Below are 20158 nucleotides of genomic sequence, written 5' to 3'. Positions count from 1 at the left end.
CAGACTTTCACCTGTGGGTTTTTTAGAAATCCTGAACAAACTTTGATTCTCTTCACTGAAGTAAAGTTTGTGGAGATTAGAAGGTAACATTAGTTTGATCAATGCCTTCAACCTCGAGTAGACTTTATCTGGAAATCAGTTTTTTGAAATAAGTTCTTAGTAAATATGTCCACAATCAAACCAAGAACATAGAAAGAGGAAATGTCTGAAGAAACAACTTGATGTTTTCATTTCAGACTAGAAAACAGTTTAAGGTCTTTATCTGTTTTTGCTCTTTTGATCATTTTATTGTTTCTTGTGTTTAATTTGATCTTCTAAAGTCTAACTGGTGTCTTTTCAAATGTTTTGTCTTTAGTTTGATTCTTCTTAAATGTTTAGTTTTGCTCTTTTCTCACCTTTGATTCAGTTCTAATGTCTGATCTGATTTTGAAATGTTTTGTCTTTTTAATGTTTAATTGTTGTTTTTTCAAATGTTTTATCGGCTTGTTTGAAAAATTTCCTTTTCTTTCCCAATGTTTAATTTTTCGATTAAATCTTTAAGGTTTTTCTTTTTAAATGTTTTACCACCTTTTAACGTTTAATTTTCTTTTTGAATGCTTCATTGTATTTTCTGTTTAATTCCTATTTAAAGTTTTATTGTCTTTAAGATTTAATTTTCTAATTAAACATTTAATTTTTTAATTAAATGTTTTGACTTTTAAAGGTTTAATAATTTAATAAAATGTTTTGTATTTTTCTAAATGTGTAATATTCTTGTTTAATAGTATTTTTTAAATGTTTAATTATCTAAAATATTTCATTTTTTGTTTAAAATTTTGTTTAAAACTTTAATGTTTAATATTTTTGTTTAAAAAATTTTGTTGAATTTCATAATTACATGCTTTGTATCTTCCGTTTAATTATCTAATTAAATATTTGGTCTAATATAATTTAATTGTATTTAATGTTTAATTTTGTTTTTAAAAGTTTTATTATATTAATTTTTTTTCATTTAATTGCTTTTTTACTGTAGTTTATTTCTTTAATTTTTTTTCTGTCAAGATTTTAACCCCAACCTTAAAAATGAAACAAACCCTTATATCACAATGAAAATACTTCTGTTGTAACAATCATGAGTTGGTCAATTATTCAGTTTATCAATTCAACTTTATTTGTTTAGCACCTTTCACACAGATTACAAAACTTAACAAGCAAAGAGAACAAACTATGATTAAAACTATGAATAAAACTCAAAAACAAACAAAAAAAAAAAAAAAGATTTAACATGGTAATAAAATATGTTGTGTCCAGGGGATGGAGGGAGTTTATTGAAGTCTTCTTGGGCTCACATGGTAAATCATTTAAAATATAAACTTGATATTCAGTCTAAGGAAACTGGAAACTGCAGAGTGATAGAAGAACCAACAATATCTCCTGTTTTCTCCTTTAATGAGTCAACTCTTCTTGTGCTTTCAGACCAAATAAGTACAGACTCTTCACAACCTGCTCAAACTCTTGGTACAGGACCTCACCACACGGGTCAAGAAGGTTTCCATCTTATTTCTACTCTGAAGCTCACCTTCTCCTGCTCAAACTGCTGACAAATGTTTCTGCTGCTCTAAAGTCTGCTCTCCAGAACTTCCTAAAAACTCTCAAAGTCTCTTCTGCTGCAGATTGCTTTGTAGAACTGTTCCAGAAAACCTCACTAAACCACATGGAGGGGCCTCAAGATAGTCGTCCAAATGAAACCATACAAAAACCAAACTAGCACAACCCAAACGCTAAAGTCTCCTGCAGCCTACCAGAGAACCTCTGAGAACAGAGAATCAGGACAGGAACTCTTACCTTCTGGACAACCAACGCTGGTTCTCAAGCAAGAATACAGAATGTGTCTGACCAAAAACCTCTAAAGACTCACTACAGCCAAGATAAAGACACAACTCAGCTGCACCAAATCCACTAATCACTGCACACATTAGCACCATGTGCTAACTGTGGCTGAAGAACCACATTTACCAAGACAACTATCCGGTACAAAGCCCTAAAACACACCAAGAAACACATTAAAGACTATTTTACTGCTGGAAGCTGCAAGCCAACGCCTAAAGCACAAACTAAAGCAACGGAGCCAAACCCGGTTCGGTGGTGAAGAGAAGCAGAGGAAATGTTTGTCTGCAGCCACATAAAGCAGGAAGACACTGAGCTGCTCAGGTGTTCCTGATAATACCAAGCAGCCACCTGGATAGCCAATGGGAACACAGCTTACTGGAAGTCCAAAGGGCTGGGTTAGTGAAGGAAATTTAGTTTAAAGTTGAAGCAGAAAGTTAACAAAGAAAGTTGAAAACCACCTTCTGATACCTGAAATCTCTGAGTTTTCACACAAAGAACACCTGAACATGTCAAACTGGTTCCATAGTAGAACCATCATTGTAAAAACATCATAGTATGGTGTGTTGCTCAAAAAACATTAGGACCCGGCTGTCAGGGGACAAACATGTAAGAAACATGAGAACAGAGAGAACCCAACCAGTAGGTCACAGTTTATCATCCCCCAGTCATCTCCTGAAGTCCATATGGTGAGAGACATCAGTATCTGGTTGTTCATTTACCAGAGGATGCTTATAATCATGCTGATGTGGTCTGTACTCTACAGTATTTTAGTGACTCAATAAATGCCTAAGTTGTTTTTTTTTAAAATGCTTTTTATTTTTTAATAAACATTTAATAGCCTATATGTAATCAATAAATGGCCTTTGCCTATCTTAAGAAAAATTCACTCAGAACTCTGATATGTTAACAGTACTAAATAAATCAATAAATACATGCATACACACATAAATAAGTTAATACATTAACTGTGTTAAGATAAGATTTAGATTTTTAAAAAAGTTGTTTATGTTTTTGCAGAATCCAGTATTGCTCACTGGTTGGTCATTACATTTTGTTAGTTTGATTTCACTGTTTAAAATGATGCCACCTCTTTTCAGACAGAAGCTGTGATAATAAAACAATACAAAATTTTTAGTTCCGTGTTAATAAAGCACTTAAAGCTTTAAGTATGGCTAAATGCTTTTTTCAAAATTAAATATATCACTCCTTAGGTGGTAGTGGCCCCAAGTTCAGTAAAGTTGGAAAGATATTCACAGATTCGGACTTCCAGCATCAATAACTCATTAGATATAGGTTGTCAAAACATAAACGGTGCCTCTTTCCCATTGTTGCAAGGCAGACAATGTGCTACAAGCCCAGTTTTATCAAAAGTAGCTGTCTTTCAAGCTACAGGAATAACATTGGTGTCTATGGAGTGAACAGGGTCCGTCTGCAATTTGCAAAACCGCTGCAACAGTAAAGAGAGACAAATATTCAATAACTTCACTCTTATACATTGTAGTGTCACTAAAATCACTGCAGCCTTCAACTGGCTCCTGTTGACAAAGTGTTTTAACAGAAATGTAAATGCTGTAATTTGATTCTTTTAATGAACCATGTAACTTGAATGGATGTGATGCTGGTGTGACCACAGTGCACACGTCTGATGTTGCTCACAGTGGTCCAAGGGACGCTCAGGGAGTTTGTGTGTTTGCTCACACTCATGAAAAATTAGAGGGAACATTGCCTCCCAGGTGGTTCATCCCCAGCTTGTAGGTATGCAAACCCAAAGAGGTTTCCAGGTTATGGACGTTAATCATTTCCAAGTTTTCTTCCCATATCTGTCGGCGACCCAGCTCCTCAATCTGGAACACAGTACATTACAAATGACCACATGTCATCACATCATTTGAGGGATACAGAGGTGACTAAAATCAGTGTTTAGTGCAGGAAACCAACCAGTTACTCCTCTAGATTAAGTTCTTAAACAGGTTTTCATGCCCAAACTAAACTTAGTCTACTGACTTGGTTAAACTAAAGACACACCTCACATGACACTGACTGTTGAAACAGAGAACCCATCTTCTTAAAGTGTCTAATCTGACAAGATCAAAGACTCAGGTTTTTACCTGGTGAAAATATACTTTGTTATGCGTCTGATTCCACAGCTCCCAGTGCTGATCCATTTCTGAACTGGTATCGGCCGCTGCAAATCCACACAAAATGGTGAAAATCAGGCTCCGAAACATTTTCAGGATCTGGGAAAAAGAAGAAGTTTTCCTTCAGATCTAGACAGAGAAGCAATCAAACAGACCGAAGACTCGTTTTCAACTTTGATTGGAGAGCAGTAGCAGGTTTAAACAGTTCCAGGTGATGCCACTTTACATTTAAAAGCAGTTGAGCTGAACAAATCCATCTAACTGTAAAGGATGTTGGAGACATTAGCACATGCATGACATTTAGAGAAGGTATGTTTTGACAGATCTTCATGTTTTGACATAGGTTTGAAGATGAAGAAATGCATGCAGAAAAGTGACTGATACTATACACTTAAAGCATGATATGACATTCAAAATCAAACAGACCCTGATCAGAAGTTATCCTCAATAGAGGCTCTAAAACATGAAGACTCACAGCTAAAAACAAAGCTGAATCTAAATCTGTCTCCATGCTCACTGCAAATAATCCAAAGCGCATTCATTGCATTTTTAAGCCATTTGGTGGCAGCAGAAACAAACTGTGAACAGAAAACTGATAGCACATCCAGAGCAGCACTACTTTCCATTTGGAGTCACGCTTGTGGAGTGTTAAAAAGTATTAAAAATATTCTTTATAACTGCTGCTACTAGTATTAATGCTTTTACAAGCATGCCGAGCACACTCCTTTTGTACCTAATGTAGTTTCTATAGATCACAGAAGTGTATTTGTCTATTCTGTGTGCTTAACTAATTCAATCAATTTCAAAAGTTCCAAAAAAATAAATAAATCTAAAACTCATTCGGAAATAACTGCAAAACGGTTAGACCATAAGTGAACAACCTTGGGCTCTCAATAAAAAAAACATAGTTTTGAAGTACAAGAAGTCTCCTTCTCCCAAAAACCGGACATTTTAACTTCTGCCAGATCAAAACTGTGCGTTAGAGAATAATTAAAAGCTTTAGAGCAGGGGTAGCCAACACGGTGCCCGCGGGTGCCTGGTTGCCCGCAGAGACCATGTGAGTTGCCCCCAACACGTTCTAAAAATAACACTAGTCACCATGAAATTCCTTATAAAAAATTATAGTTGCTGTTCTTTTTAAATCGGAAATACATTAATGCAGATTTTAAATTACAATATTTATTAAAAAAAAACAAAAAAAAAAAACAACAACAACGTCTTTGGTGTAAATGAACTTCGACCTTGTCCGAGTCAGAGTTCACTGCGCATGTCAAACCACCACGTCATTCTGCTGCAGTGTCCGGATGCAGACACTTCGGGAAGCTAGATGTAGTTTTTGTCCCTAAAATATGACAGAGAAGCAGGGGTGAAAGTAGATTTTTTTTTTTTGCTGGTACTGTAGATAAATTGAAAAATCATGATATATATATATATATATATATATATATATATATATATATATATATATATTTTTTTTTTTTTTTTTTTAATTTTTTTTTTTTTTTTAAATTATAATTTAATTTCATCAAATACATTTATTGATTTAAAAAGTCTAGTCAGTTATGTAAACAGGCTTTTATTTGTAGTGCAACAATGCAACAATGTAAACAACATGAAAATGTATAAACTGTGAATGGCAGAACTAACTTGAAAAAGAACAACATATTTAAAATAATCTGAAGCTTACAACATATCCCAAAGTGGGCTAAAATAGTCATCTTCTGTAGGGTCACTGCGTGCCATGCCACTTGTTGCATGAGCTGCTCTTCTGCCTTTCCCCAGCCAAGTTTTCACATAGGGCAGTGGATCCCATTTCTTGCAAGGGGGGGCCCACAGAACTAATGAGCAATAGATTGGATGCATTCACTGTTGTCAGACGTCCTCTGTATTCAGTCAGGATGTTGTTCATTGTGCTGAAACCACGCTCACAATCTGCATTACTTGCAGAGAGGGTGTTCACTGCTGTGAACAACTTCTTCAACTTGTCAGGGATGCTTCTGCCACCACTTGCTTTGTATTCAGTGAATCCAATATGTGCCTCCTTGTCATTAATGCTTAGGACATCACATAAACCTTTGACTTCCTCTTCTCCATAGTGAGGATTGTCTTGCACCCAACTGTCTGGGTTGAGGACTGCCATCTGATTGATCAGACTGTTGTAAGCCTCTTTGCGGCTAGTTACCACACTGCTCTGTGCTCTGTTTGCTGTCGTTGTAAATAATCTTTGCTTCATATTTTCAACAACTGCATGTATAAACTGAACAGAATCAATGATGGGGGACTTTCCCACTCTCAGTTGTTCCCCCTTGAAAATCATCTTCTGCTCACTCTGGACTGCTTCCACTGTATGTTTCCCTGGGTAGTCACACAGGCTCTCAATGCGCTGCACATAGATGGTCATCATCTCATGGGCCTTAGGGATTGTGGTCTTCCTGCTCTGAAGTATTTCAGACAAGTTTTTCAGCTCTGTTAGAATATCCACCATCAGTGCCAGACTTTTGACAAAACTGACAGAGCACAACTTGGATAACAATCCACTAAATTTGGCTCTTTCCTTACTGTCTCTGCTGTGGTCCTCTGATGCCTCACAAAAATGTTGTGCCAAGGCTAGGTATGATTGCCACACTGCACTGACTGCTCTCCATGAAGAAGCCACCCAGCGAACAGTAAACACTTTCCCTATTCTTCTGAGGGTGATGTGTAGATTGTGGGCACATTCGCTCAGCTCTCTCGTGTTTTTAGGAGACTGGCTGTACAGGGCATACAGTGAATCCAGGAAAGCATGAAAGTCCTTTGTTCCTCCTGTTTTATCAAGTGCTTGGTCCACAGCAAGCTCTAACCTATGGTTAAGGCAGTGCCACAGCACAATAGATGGAAAGTCATCCTTGAGTAGCTTTCCGACTCCAGACTTCACTCCCAGCATCACACTTGCTCCATCACTACAAAATCCAATTAACTGTTCTTGCAGCAGTTGAGAGCTTAAACCATTTTTTTTGCAAGCAGGTTAGGAGTTTCTCTTTGATGTGAGCTGCATTCAAACTATCCAACTCAACCAGCTCCAGTGGGAAAGCTATTGGCTCCATGGCTCCAGCAACACTCGCCTTAAGAAACACAATCAGCGTGGACTTGTTTCCAACTGTAGTGGATTCATCTGCCAGTATGGTGAGTTTACTCTTATTTTTGATAATCTTTTTCAAGATCTCATTTTTCATCTGTGAAGCCACATGATCCACAATGTCCACACACAGTTTTGCTGTGTAAAACACGGCCTAAATTCATTGAGTTTGCCTCCTGCAGGTCTATCAAACTTTCAAAATCAGTGAAAGGTTTGTTAGATTTGGCCACATAATAAGCTGTTCTGAAGACTCTGGCAGTTGTCTCAAAGGCAAATTCCTGACTTGTGGCATTTATATTCATCAATATGTCTTTCTTTGCTGTTTGCAGTATTTTATCTGCCTTTGTGTGCAAGGGAGTTTTTGTGCTCATTTATTTTTTTCCTTAGCGACGTAAGCTGAATTTCCCTTGTTTGTCCAAATGAACATATTTTTCCCTCAGCCCAATTAGCAGCAATATTCACACCACGGGAGGACATGACACCAAGGTCTTTAACATTGTGGCATAATGTGCAACCAAGCATTCCATTTTTAGCAAAGAGCCATTCATTTTTATCCTTGAACTGGTGGTATTGTTCCTTAGTCCATATAGATGGATAGTTGGATGTGGCATCACCTGGGCTTGCCTCTGATTCTGCTGCTGGCTCTCTTCTGTTGTCCTCATTGTCCTCATCCTGAATCTGATCTATTTGACTCACATCTTCTCTGGGATTTTTCTTTGGCTGCACATATTCATTTTCAGTAGAAATCTTCCGCTTAAATATTTGATCAATTTTTCTCTGCATCTTTATTTCTTTTTGTCTTTCTTTCTATCTTTCTTTCTTTCTCTCTAGTTTTGATCCTCGCAAAGTATCAAAAAATCGTCTTTTAAATTACCCTATCAAAACATACACATTTATTTGTCATTTCATTTATTATTTGCATTGGCCCGCTTTCAAATTTATTGTGTGAATGATTGGTTTTGACAGAAGCAAGTGTCCCCGAACATCAAATCAAACGCACCCCTCTGCAGACCGCGCATGCTCAATTCGCTCTCGGCTACTCGGCTTAGAGTAAAGGAAAAGTTTCGCCGGGTTTGGCTTTTCGCCTCTCGCTCTCGTGTGTGAGCGAGACAGACGCCCACGGAGGCGTTGCAAGCAAAAATAATCTCGTGTTTGAAATTTACGTAGGAAATAAAGTGCTTAATGTTTTAGGCTTCATGCTTTAGCATCACTTTTTTGTGTTCACGAGTACGATTCGCACGGGTCGCGGGATCCGCGGCCGGTTCACTGTTTTGAGCTGGCAGCTCATCTCCCGTGATCTGCGTACCACGCCGTTCCGGGACCTAAACTCTTACCGGAACGCCGTTCCGGACCGTACCGGCTTACTTTCACCCCTGCAGAGAAGTGAAAGAGAAAACACTATTTTCACAATGACTGGGAGGAAGAGTTCTTTTTTACGACAGCGAAAGATAAATGTATGTGTCCTATTTCGGGGGCGACTATTCCGTCGGCAAAGCGGCACAATGTGGAGAGACTGTACTTTAGCCGCCACAAAGCTGCCATGCTAACTACTCACCTGGTAGCGCACATAAGCCGCGATTCCACAAGCACCTACTCGGCGCGGTGCGGCTCGGCTCGTCTTTGTTTGCGAGCGTTTCCATATGGATTAGTGCATGGTATCAGGCACGATTTTCTGTACCTTCTCGGCCGAGGCTCCAAGCGAGATGAAGTGAGCCGAGATGTGACGTCAACATAGCCCAAGCCACTGATTCGACAGGAGTGCAGGCCACTGATTGGACAGGGAGTGACGACACACGAGAGCGACTCCAGCACGAAAACAAAACCGGCCTTCAAATCCCAAAGCTGTGAAAACATTGGAAGGTTTCATGCAATATAACTGCTGATTGTATTTTTTTATTGTCTTTATATTATTTTTATTTATTTGTTGAACATTATTGTTTCTCACTGTTTTGTTTTAAGTTAAAACCCCTGGCATAATAAATGTAATGTTATTATGAACATTCAATAAAAAAAAAATAAAAAAAACTATGACAATAAAGAGTCTATAACCTCTGAAAAAAAAAACAAAAAAAACAAAACCGGCATTTAAAAAAAAACTAAACAGCGACGGTGTGCATTGCTCTTCACGGAACTCTCTGTTCTTCATAATTTTAATATGACAGCCAGACCTGTACTGTGGGTGAATGAAGAGGTCGAGACTTTTCTGTCTTTGGTGGCGGACCAAAGAATACAGAGGGAGCTGGACGGAGAAAGTTCATCAGGAGGTCTCAGAGCGGATAGAGGAGCTGTCAGCTGAACATGGTGATCTGTTACTACACACAGAAACCCCATGGATCAGCAGGGGAACAGTTTTGCAGCGTTTTTTTTTTTTGTCACTGTTGGCCGAAATCAAAGAGTTGATGCAATCCAAAGGGGAAGACACCTTGCTGCTTGAGGACACTGAGTGGATTCTTGCCCTTTCATTTTTAACGGACATCACTGGGAAACTGAACCATCTGAACTGTGAGCTGCAAGGTAAAGGTAAGACATGATAAGCTCTGCAATGCCAGGCTTCCCACTAACACACATTTACAGACAGAGAAAGAGGTAACATGTTGTCATTCAAAACACCGTGCAATTACACAAAAATGTGAAAAATAATTTGTTGAAAACGTGTAATGATTTGTTGTTATGATCCGTTAAAAATGTTGCAATGCTGGTGAAAAATGCTGGTGATTAGTACTAATGTGATAGGATTCATTTCAAAATGTGAAAGAGTTGATTTTTTTCTTACATAACTGATAATTTGTACAAAAATGGGACAGAGTTCATGAATTGTTCAAAAATGTTCCAAAGGTAGGGGTTTGTACAAATGAAGCTTGATTTGATGACAGTTAATGATTTCCTAAAAATGTTAGAAGTGATAATTTGCACAGAAATGTAACTGGTGTGATTTTGAACAAAATGCTGCAAATATGCTGATTCATACAAAACTGCCAAGAAAGATATTTACAAAAGTTTCAGAGATGGAATACCTCTGAATTTTAAATATTGGAACAGATTTCCATAAACATGTGTGTGTTTCCTACCGTCATTGTTGTGGAAATCGTCGTTAATAATTATTGTAAGGAATAATTAACATAAATGTGATCAGAAAGTCTTTTTACATATTATTTTCATATTATTATTATTTAAATATGATGGCACAAGTTTGCTATTGAGGAAGTTTGTATCAAACAAGGTGCCCCTCGTACTACTCACCACCCTTGAAGTTGCTCTCAGGTTCAAAAAGGTTGGTGACTCCTGCTTTAGAACAATGAGTCAGTGACATTTATGCTTATTGAACATGTTCTAAATATGCTCAGCTGCACCAGAAATGAAACGCTACATAAGCTAAATCCACTTTGTCATAGTAGAACCAGGCGGCTTTTCAGTGAATGTGACTGCATTGAAAAATGAGCTGCATTTGTAGACATAGTTGTCAAACACAGAAGGGGCAAATAACATGCAATAATGGAGAAACAAATGAGGTCTGCAGCAAAACAACACAAAGGCATATTAGGCTGAAAATCCTTATTAACCACCACCAAAAACAAAAGGAATCCAGTTTAGAAAATGTTTATTTTCTCATCTTTTTACATAAATTACTAAGAGAAAAACTCCTCCTCCTATTAAAAATAATAATGATCATTAATCTCCATGTCACCCCAAAATAACTTATATTAGCTACAGCAGATGAGACACTTTCATCTGTTTGTTTCTCCCAAGACTGACATGAGTTTTATTAAATCTATTAAGTCTAACAGTGAAAAGCTAACATTTAAATATCAGTCTTTAAATAATATATGGAATGTGTGTGTGTGTTCCAGTGTAAACTCCAACAAAAGAAGAGAAACTAAGACTTAAATACTTCAAAAATTCAGTCACACGCCATCAGGCTACCAGGCTGATCAGGCAACAATGATTTTATGTAATTCTTGAACAAATTGTCTTTGGCATTTCTTATGTTTAGGCCAGCGTCTGCACTTATATCTTTAAATTGCTTAAGAAAAAAAATCCCAAACATCTGGATATTAAATTAAATAACCTATATAGAGGTGGCAGGCCACATTTTCACAGTGTCGGGTAAACCGCTAAGCTGGCAATGCCACAGAGGTTATTCTTGTTCCTGGCGATGCGAATGAAGCCTTCTTCTCCCCACGAAGTTCCCCAACTGAAAGCACAAAACATTTACGTTTCATATCAGAGACACGTATGTTTTACTCTCTTGCTAATAGAGATGAAGACGTTCACCTGTTTTTCACCAGCCAGTAGTCTTGTCCTGCATCTGTGCCGTAGCCAACAACCAGGACGGCGTGATTTATTAACCTCGGGTTGCAGTTAGGAACGTTATATAAACCTAAGAGATGCACATGCTTAATATCAGAGACTTTACTAAGGTCAAGTAACATTTTGCTGCCTTTTTTGTACACTTCTGACAACTTTAAGTCTATAAAATGAACTAGAACAGTAAAATACTAAAATAAATAGCTCTAAATAAGTCAGGTTAATCTGCATAATTATTAACACTGTAGAGTTTTAACCTTGATGTTTATATCAGTTAGATTAAGTCCTGAAATTTATAATACTGTAGTGTCAAACTATATATCACGTTAGCTAGATTTATCTCCATAATTAGTCATTTTTGTAGGGTTTCAGGCTTAATATGTATTCTATTCAAGTGAAGAAATATTTTAGATAATTTTTATACTCACATTACTCTAGTATAATCACACCTTGAATAACAATATAGTTTATTTACTTCGGTGTTTAGTCTTATTCGGTTACTTTCATGACACCATTTATAATGCCATAGACCTGCTATATAAAACATTGTCTTGATTTGACTGTTTCATCTTGTTTGTGTTGCATTCGATATCCAATGGAATTAAATCCCGGTGGCAACCTTTTTTTTTTTTTTGGCCAGGCATTTTATAGAACTGTTCTGTATTAAATTTACCAACAAAAATCATTCAGCTGATTTAATTCTCAACAAATGTCTTCGATTTCCGAGGTGATACCAAAACCAAAACATGGATTTAACCCTTTGATGCACAACATGGGTCAAAAGATACCCATATTCAATGGAATATGGGTAATATGTGATTTTACTAGAGTAATACGAGTATAAAAATTATCTAAAATATTTCTACACTTGAATAGAATACATATTAAGCCTGAAACCCTACAAAAATGACTAATTATGGAGATAAATCTAACTAATGTGATATATAGTTTGACACTACAGTGTTAGAAATTTCAGGACTTAACCTAACTGATATAAACATCAAGGTTAAAACTCTACAGTGTCAATAAAAAGATACCCATATTCCATTGAATATGGGCATCTTTTGACCCATGGTGTGCATCAACGGGTTAAAGCTGCTCATCTGCGATTTATGAACAGAATTCCCACATTTTGCGTCCTCTCGCCTCACCTCCTTTATACAGATGGAAAGATTGCAGCATGGCATTCACAGCCACAGCCACCGGTCCCACCGACGCCACCGCGGCCTGCAGAGTCCGCTCATCTCCTTGAGGAAGGACGCGCAAGTTAGAGCAAGACGCAGCCTTTCCACTGACAGAATAGCGACATTTCCCATTCTACAAATAAGATTGACAGAACACATTAAGGATCAGTTTAGTGGAAATATAGAACAAATCCCAACAGTCCATGGAATCACATTTGTTATTCATGCTGCATATGTAAAGTGTAAATATACAAATTCTAATTCTCACAGCATCTCAGCTAAAAATTGATTACACGTGTTCTGTCATGTTTTGACACATCTGTCAAAGCATAACTGCGGCTCAGAAATATGATAATTTCTGATTCGGTGTTAAATAGAGTTAACTGGATGAGTGTTCAGCGTGTGCTGAGGATGACCTGGTGTTCGTAGGGGTAAAAGCTCTCCGAGTCCACGCCTCCGTTGCGGATGATGTACCTGAAGGCTTTAGAGATGTAGCCTCCTCTGCAGCCCAGGTTTCCATCCCCGGTGCTGCAGTCCACCAGGTTCTGTGGACTCAGAGGAACAAGGGAACCGGTTTGCTTCTTCATCTGGCCTTCGAGAGCTCCCAAAGAGCTGAAGGCCCAGCATGAGCCACATAAGCCCTGAAAAACCAAGAAAATACACGTTTGCTGCTGCAGTTTTAAGTAGATTGTGCTCATTTTCTTTGTTTACGAGCTACTTTAACCCTCCTGTTGTCTTCATTTACGGGCGCTAAAAAACATTGCTTCTTTGTCTGAAAAAAAATCCTAAAGTTCAGCAAAAAAATTCTTCAAATTTCTGAAAGTTTGCAAAACCTTCAGGAGGGAAATTCCAATAATTCTTTAAAAGTTTCCCTTAAAAGATTTATTTTTAAAACATCCACCAAATTTGACAAGAACATTTTTTAAAATAGTTTCAAAAATCTTCCAAAAAAATCCTAAAAATATCTAAAGTGATTACATATATATCAGTAAAGCTTCTAATATTTTCTTTAAGAACATTCACAAAAAAATTCACTGGATTTTGGTTGATTTTTTTTTGTGAATGTTCTTAAAGAAAATATTAGAAGTTTTACTGATATGTATGTAATCACTTTAGATATTTTTAGGATTTTTTTTGGAAGATTTTTACACATTTTTTGAAAATATTTACAAGAATTTTCTTGCCACATTTGGGGGATTTTTTTTTTTTTTTAAATAAATCTTTTAAAGGAAACTTTTAAGGAATTATTGGAATTTTCTTCCTGAAGGTTTTGCAATTTTTCAGAAATTTGGGGACTTTTTTTTGCTGAACTTTTGGATTTTCTTCAGAAAAGGAAGCAATATTTTTTAGTGCCCGTAATTGAGAACAACAGGAGGGTTAAAGTTATGCCCCAAACTGGGAGTTACAGCCCTTGTTTCCATGTGAGGCTGAGAACTTCTAGATCTTACCTGATCTCTGACAGGACTGACCAGACCCTTCTTCCTCCAGTCGACACTTTGAGGTACCGATACTCCACTCAAATCCTTAAAAGTGTCATTTCTGAAATGATCAACCTCCTCCAGCTTCAGTCCGTTCATTTTCTCATTGATCTCCTCGGCTGTCTTTAAAGGAGAAGAAATACTTGTGAAGAAGATGCACATGAAGGATGAAAACATGTTTCATGACCTTTGCTCAACGGTCTTCTTCAACCTTTTGGCTGATTTGACATTGATTGTGTAAATACAGCAGGTCACAATGCAACAGATTTCATCATGTCGGTGTGTTGCAGCGTCTTGTGAAAGTGTGACTGTGGTTTTCTCTCCATCACAGTCCTCCTGGTTCCTGTCCTTAATGACTTTTTGCTCGAACAAAACTCTACCACAGACGTGTAGTTTTAGATTTTATTTTCAACCTGCTTTCCTGCAATCGTACTCATAACCTTTGCTGCCTTTGGCTCAGGAGAAAGAACACAAACTACAGAGCAGATCCATCATCAACTATATATGTTTGTTTGTTTTGATGCCAGATAAGGTGTAACATTTTAGCTCTACCCCTTTTTCACCTTTGCTGTACAATTTAGCAGCCATTGTTATCAGATTTGACTCTTTCTTACAAGTGAAGAATATTTCAACTATCCTCACGTTATTCTCTGCAGTAACTGTGACACACTGTTTTCTGACTGCAGGCCAAAAGCTTGTGTGTGTCCCAAACATTTCTGCCAGTTTCCTGCAGAGTCAACACATCACGCCCATCCAGGCTTCCTGTTGTCTTTAATATAAAGCCTCCTCCTTATGACACCTTATGCATATTTCTGTTCCCCAAACCTTTATCTACCCACACTGTAACATTCTAAACCTGAATAATTATGCACAAAAGTGTTAAATACCTAAATACATTTAAATAAATAATATTATATATAAAATAATAAACAAAAATAAGACTTTTTCCTTCCAACCACCTCTTTTTTCCTTCCTTCCATCTCTTCTGTCAGTTAAAACAACCATAAAAAGACACAAAATTATTATAAGAAGACATACAATGATACATACAATGATTTTCCTCTCAGTCTCTTTAATTTGTTTCCCTTTTTGTTGCTCTACTGTAAATAAACACTTTGTGCAGTTCAACTGAAAACTCACTGAATTTTTAAATTTTTATCAGGAGGTTGTCAGTTGCAGTTAAACCACTCATAGCTTCTCGGTTGTGTGAGGGAGTGCAGAATTTTTAGCTTTTTACAAAATCTGATTTGTGCAAATTATTTATTTTTGCCAAATTTTTAAATGAGGCATGTAGAATAGAGTGATGTTTATGAAATGTCACTATTTCGCACTTACATTTAGATCATTTACCCATTCAGAATCTCACTCTTCTTTCTGTTTCTACATTTTTCTGGCTGTGTCTGATTAAAAAGTGAAAAACAAAAGGTTTATTAGCCTTCCCAGATACACCACATACATTAGTCCTGATTGTCCACGCTGCCCCACCGACATACTGGATTAAATTAATCAGATTGTATGGAGGAAGATTAGAGCAGTGCTATAGGCTGGGGTTTAAATTAAGCTTGCACGGTGCAGGTTTAAATGCAGATTAATAGTGTTTGTCAGTGACATCCAACTTGCACCAGCTAAAAGGTCAGCGAGCGTGAATGGGCTTTAGGTTCTGATGTTAACGTTCAGTATGTTGGTGTTTAGTGCTGCAGTGTTTGTCATTCAGTTTATCTCCACCAGAGGTCTCTCAGATACACGAGTCTCCTAAACCATGGCTGATCAATCCACTCCTGTTCTGGAATTCAGTATTTCTGGGATAATTCTGGGATTTTTTTTTTTTTGTTTTGATGCAACAGAAGAATCTTTTATTATCAGCTTAAGGCCACTTTAGCGAGTTACAAGTCTGATGCATGTAATATTGGGACAAAAGCAGATTACTTAATATAAACACAGTTGAAAGAGATGGAGAAAAGCATTATTGATTAACAATCCAGTCTATGCAGGGACAAAAAATCCAATAATAGTTGTATGAATTTTTCTACTAAACAATATAATTTATGCAGATATTAAGGAGGAGATAAGGCTTGCAGAATCAGTAATTCCCAATAAATCATTTCTGACAACCCATTTTTATAGACTTGTTTTTATGTGATGTTTACTTTTAGCTTTATCTAGTTTTAGTGTTCTATTTTGTATTGTGTTCTGTTTATTTTAGATGTTCTCTCTTGTTTTATTTTACTTTTAGCTGCCTGGGTTAGGTTGCCATGAGTTGTCTGCTTATTTAATGCGATTCTTACAATTATTGGATTGGATTTATCTTAGAATCCATGCAATGACCTTAAGTTAATTATTTGCATATCTAAACCTACACTTATGCTTTGAGTCGATATGCATGAAACCTATTTATTGCTGCTGAAGTTCTCTAGACTCTTCCTTGATTGGGATCTAGAGCTAGAAAGTTTAGACAACCTGATTTCCCAGCAGATGGCTGAAAACACAAACCCCTACCCTGCGGCTGGATCCTACCATGTCCGCCAGGTGGTTCAGTCCCAACACGAAGCTGTGTTTTCCCGCTGAGGCCTCCTGGTTGTGTCTTAGCACCAAAAGCATGTTCTTCTCCCAGACTGCTCTCCTGAAGGCGATCTCAGTCTGAAACACAAGATGTCAATCTAAGGGTCAATATATAATAGTTGACAGGTATCATAGTTGACATTTTTGCTGTTTTCAGGCCTAAAATCAACATGGCCACCTATAACCAAACACCACATGGCATTTTTACACAAAGATTCTTCTAAATATTATATAAACAATTGAGTAAAATTGAAATTGAAAGCTATTTATAAAGATATTGTAGTAAACCTGTTGACATGCCATAAATCCACACTTAACTCACACACTACTTTATATTAAATAACTCAGAAAGCCTTGGAGTCTTGCCAGTCTTTTCTTCAGGAGGAAATGACATCATGTGGAGCAGGTCATGTGATCTGAAATTAACACACTTCCTTCAGAGGTGTTTTTATAATGGCTAACTAAGTTGAAAGTCATTTCTCGGACACATACAATTTGTTATTTTCCATATCAAATTTGATATGTTGCCAAAAAATAAATATCTGTCACGATTATCTCAACTTAATAAAAAGAACACAATCAAAACATTTTTCAAATAAGCTCATTTTATTATTGTTTAGCTAATTAGAAGGTGGTTGTTATTAAATTGGGACGGTTGTTTAGTTGACATTTTAGTGATATGCAGTAATTTTTTTATTAAGTGATTGTTTCCATAGTAGATAATTCTGAAATTTGTAAAGACATGATCATAATGAATATAAAAAGATATTTTTTTTATTTATTTTAACTTTTAATAAAAATGTATCCCATGGACTTCAAAAATCCCTCAGTTATACTTTAATCTGTGACAACACACAGAAAAGATTTTACCTGATTGTCGTAAACTTTGCCATGTGTGATTTTCCACTCCTCCCACACTTTGTTTAAGGCAGATGAAGTACAGCCGACGACCACGAAAGTCAAAAGCAGCACGGCACAACACAAAATGTGCATCCTGAAAAGGAAATAACAAACTAAATGGGTGACTTTATGTGAGCAGATGCGACTCTTGTGTCGGTCTTAGAGCCGAAACAATCAGACTAATCAAGTAATTGAGTCATTGTGATGTTTTATCCTCTGAGCCGTGAGGATTTGCTGCCTTTCATTGTCTTGTGTGACTTTAACCTCTTCGGGTTGTTGACTGTTAGTAGAGACATCTAAAGAATGTGTGGCATTTTTAGGATTTTCCCACATCATACATATGACGTGATCAGGCTGTAATATTAAAAAACGAAACAAGCAAACAAAAGGAAAACTATTTATGAGTCACAGAAAATTTCCACTGAACACAAAGAACACAATCTCATTTTTTTTTTTACTTTTGATCATTCAGTCAATTGTTCAATCATATTTCCTTATAACTTTATTACTTAGAAGCACTAATGTTATTGCTAATGGTATTAGTCTGACATTTTCCGCATTGGAAATACTGGAGTTGTTGTTGATTAACCCTCCTGTTGTCTTCATTTATGGGCACCAAAAAACATTGTTCCCTCGTGTGAAAAAATCCCCAAAAAATTCAGCAAAAAAATTCCCCAAATTTCTGAAAATTTGCAAAACCTTCAGGAAGAAAATTCCAATAATTCCTTAAAAGATGCCCTTGAAAGTTTTATTTAAAAAAAAAAAAAATCCCCAAATTAGACAAGAAAATTCTTGTAAATATTTTCAAAAAATGAATAAAAATCTTTTTTAAAAAAATCCTAAAAATATCTAAAGTGATTACACATATATCAGTAAAACTTATAACATTTTCTTTAAGGACATTCAGAAACAAAATCAACCAAAATCCAGTGAAATTCACTGGATTTTGGTTGATTTTTTTTCTGAATGTTCTTAAAGAAATATTTTCTTGAACATTTCTTTTTTCCACCAAAAAATGTTCAAAAATTTCCCAAAAATGTTGAAAATGTGGAAGTTTTCACTGTGAAAATACATTTTTTCCACATTTTCAAACTTTAATACGATCAGTTTTCAGAGCAATACGAGGGTTAAATTACTCAAATTTAGATTTACTGAGTGCAAGAAACGCTTGTCACCCCATAAAATGAGTGTTCCTTTAAAAGTATAGAATAGAACATTCTCTTGTTCTTGACAGATTCCTGCAAAAAATATCAGTTTCTACAAGACAATCCTCATGAGTTGTAGCCCATGGTGAGAAAACACAAGCTCACTGTCAAACCAAGTGAATCAAACCTGCACTGAGATGTGAAAGAACTTTTAAAAATTCAAACAAAACACATAAATCAATAAACTTTTACAAATTCACAATGCATGTAGAATATGAACTCCTGCAGGCTGTTTGAATGCTACTGAAATGGGAAATATTCACATAAAAACCTACCTGTAAAGACAGTTAATTTTATGTGCCCATCTCAGACTGAAACCTAAACACGGTACATTGCATTAGTCATAATTTAATAACCAGTGTACAGCAATGCATAGGAGCAAGCTGGTGCCTCTAGAAGTTAGATTTTAGTGTTAAATAAGAATTAGAGTGATCCTAATCTGCAATGTGGACTTTTTCAAGATTTCCTCACCTCAAAAAGGAGAAGTTAAAACACCCTTTACTGTAAGCGCTAAGCTTCTTTCTTAAAAAAAAAAAAAAAAAAAAAAAAAGCAGGGTATATCTACACTGACAATCTGCCAAACAGTCTAAATGCATTACTACAAATAAAAAGAAATGGTTTGCTCTCACCTTGCTGCAGAACAATCAGCAGAGTTACTGTGTCTGAGGAACAAAGTGCACCGGTTTTTCATAGAGCTCTGCTTCTGTCACAAGTAAAAGAGGAAGTCTGGCTTCCGCATGTAGCCTTGTTTTTTTTTTTTTTTTAAACAGTGTTTCAGTTCATCTGTTTTCTGGCTCATCATGTGAATCTAATTTGCAACCAGCTGCAGCGCTCCAAAACACCCTTCTAGTATGAGAGGAGCAAGTGGAGTTAAACGGTGAAAATGCATGTAAATGAAACTGCTCCTTCTGGAGGATGATTCCCGTGAAATGAGAAAAACTGTGAGTTGAGATGCTCAGCAGTAAATTGGTAGAAATTGGGAGTTTGAAACCAGCCATTTTCTAGCTCAGTATTAAAGTTATTCTTCAGGCAGTGATTAAACCTCTAAAAACAAATGTCTTTTTGTATCAAAGTTACATATTTAGAAGATTTTGAAGTTTTTTTTATATATATAAAGTAATCCTTCCCTACCTTAAAATGGCTTAGATATAATTCAGCACCATTGCCTTCTTTAAAATGTATGGATCTATGAAGTATCAGCTGCTTTCTCTACTCACTCCTGCCTGTTCGCTGCAGCTTGAGCACACCAGCTCACCTACAACTCAGCTCAAACACTGTAAAGCTGCTCTATGCTGCACAATAGCAAGCTGTAATATTGGCACAGTATTAGTGGACAATGAATACCCCACATTATGGTGTATTATTTCATTGTTTGGTTTGATTATTTGTAACCTGCTCTTTTGCA

The 20158-nt window shown here is 36.5% G+C and overlaps 1 protein-coding gene across 2 annotated transcripts; it reads right to left on the bottom strand.

Moving 5' to 3' along the window:
• Nucleotides 1–10703: 10703 nt before the first annotated feature.
• ctss1 (cathepsin S, ortholog 1) lies at nt 10704–19508 on the bottom strand. 2 transcript variants are annotated; one of them, XM_023271234.3, is made up of 8 exons: nt 19383–19508; nt 17519–17642; nt 16604–16726; nt 14060–14212; nt 13028–13252; nt 12579–12744; nt 11395–11500; nt 10704–11314 (listed from the first exon to the last, which is right to left on the bottom strand). In XM_023271234.3, the coding sequence occupies exons 1-8, from the start codon at nt 19442–19444 to the stop codon at nt 11215–11217; spliced, it is 1059 nt and encodes a 352-aa protein (XP_023127002.2). In that variant the 5' UTR covers nt 19445–19508; the 3' UTR covers nt 10704–11214. The 2 variants fall into 2 exon arrangements, with proteins under 2 accessions (XP_023127002.2, XP_054873744.1); XM_055017769.1 differs by lacking the exon at nt 19383–19508 and adding an exon at nt 19029–19046.
• Between the last annotated feature and the right edge of the window lie 650 nt (nt 19509–20158).

The sequence above is a fragment of the Amphiprion ocellaris genome, chromosome 15 (genome assembly GCF_022539595.1).
Source record: "Amphiprion ocellaris isolate individual 3 ecotype Okinawa chromosome 15, ASM2253959v1, whole genome shotgun sequence".
NCBI classification, from domain to species: Eukaryota; Metazoa; Chordata; class Actinopteri; family Pomacentridae; genus Amphiprion; species Amphiprion ocellaris.
Note: the sequence above shows the minus strand (reverse complement) of the source record. Positions and strands in the feature narration are given on the sequence as shown.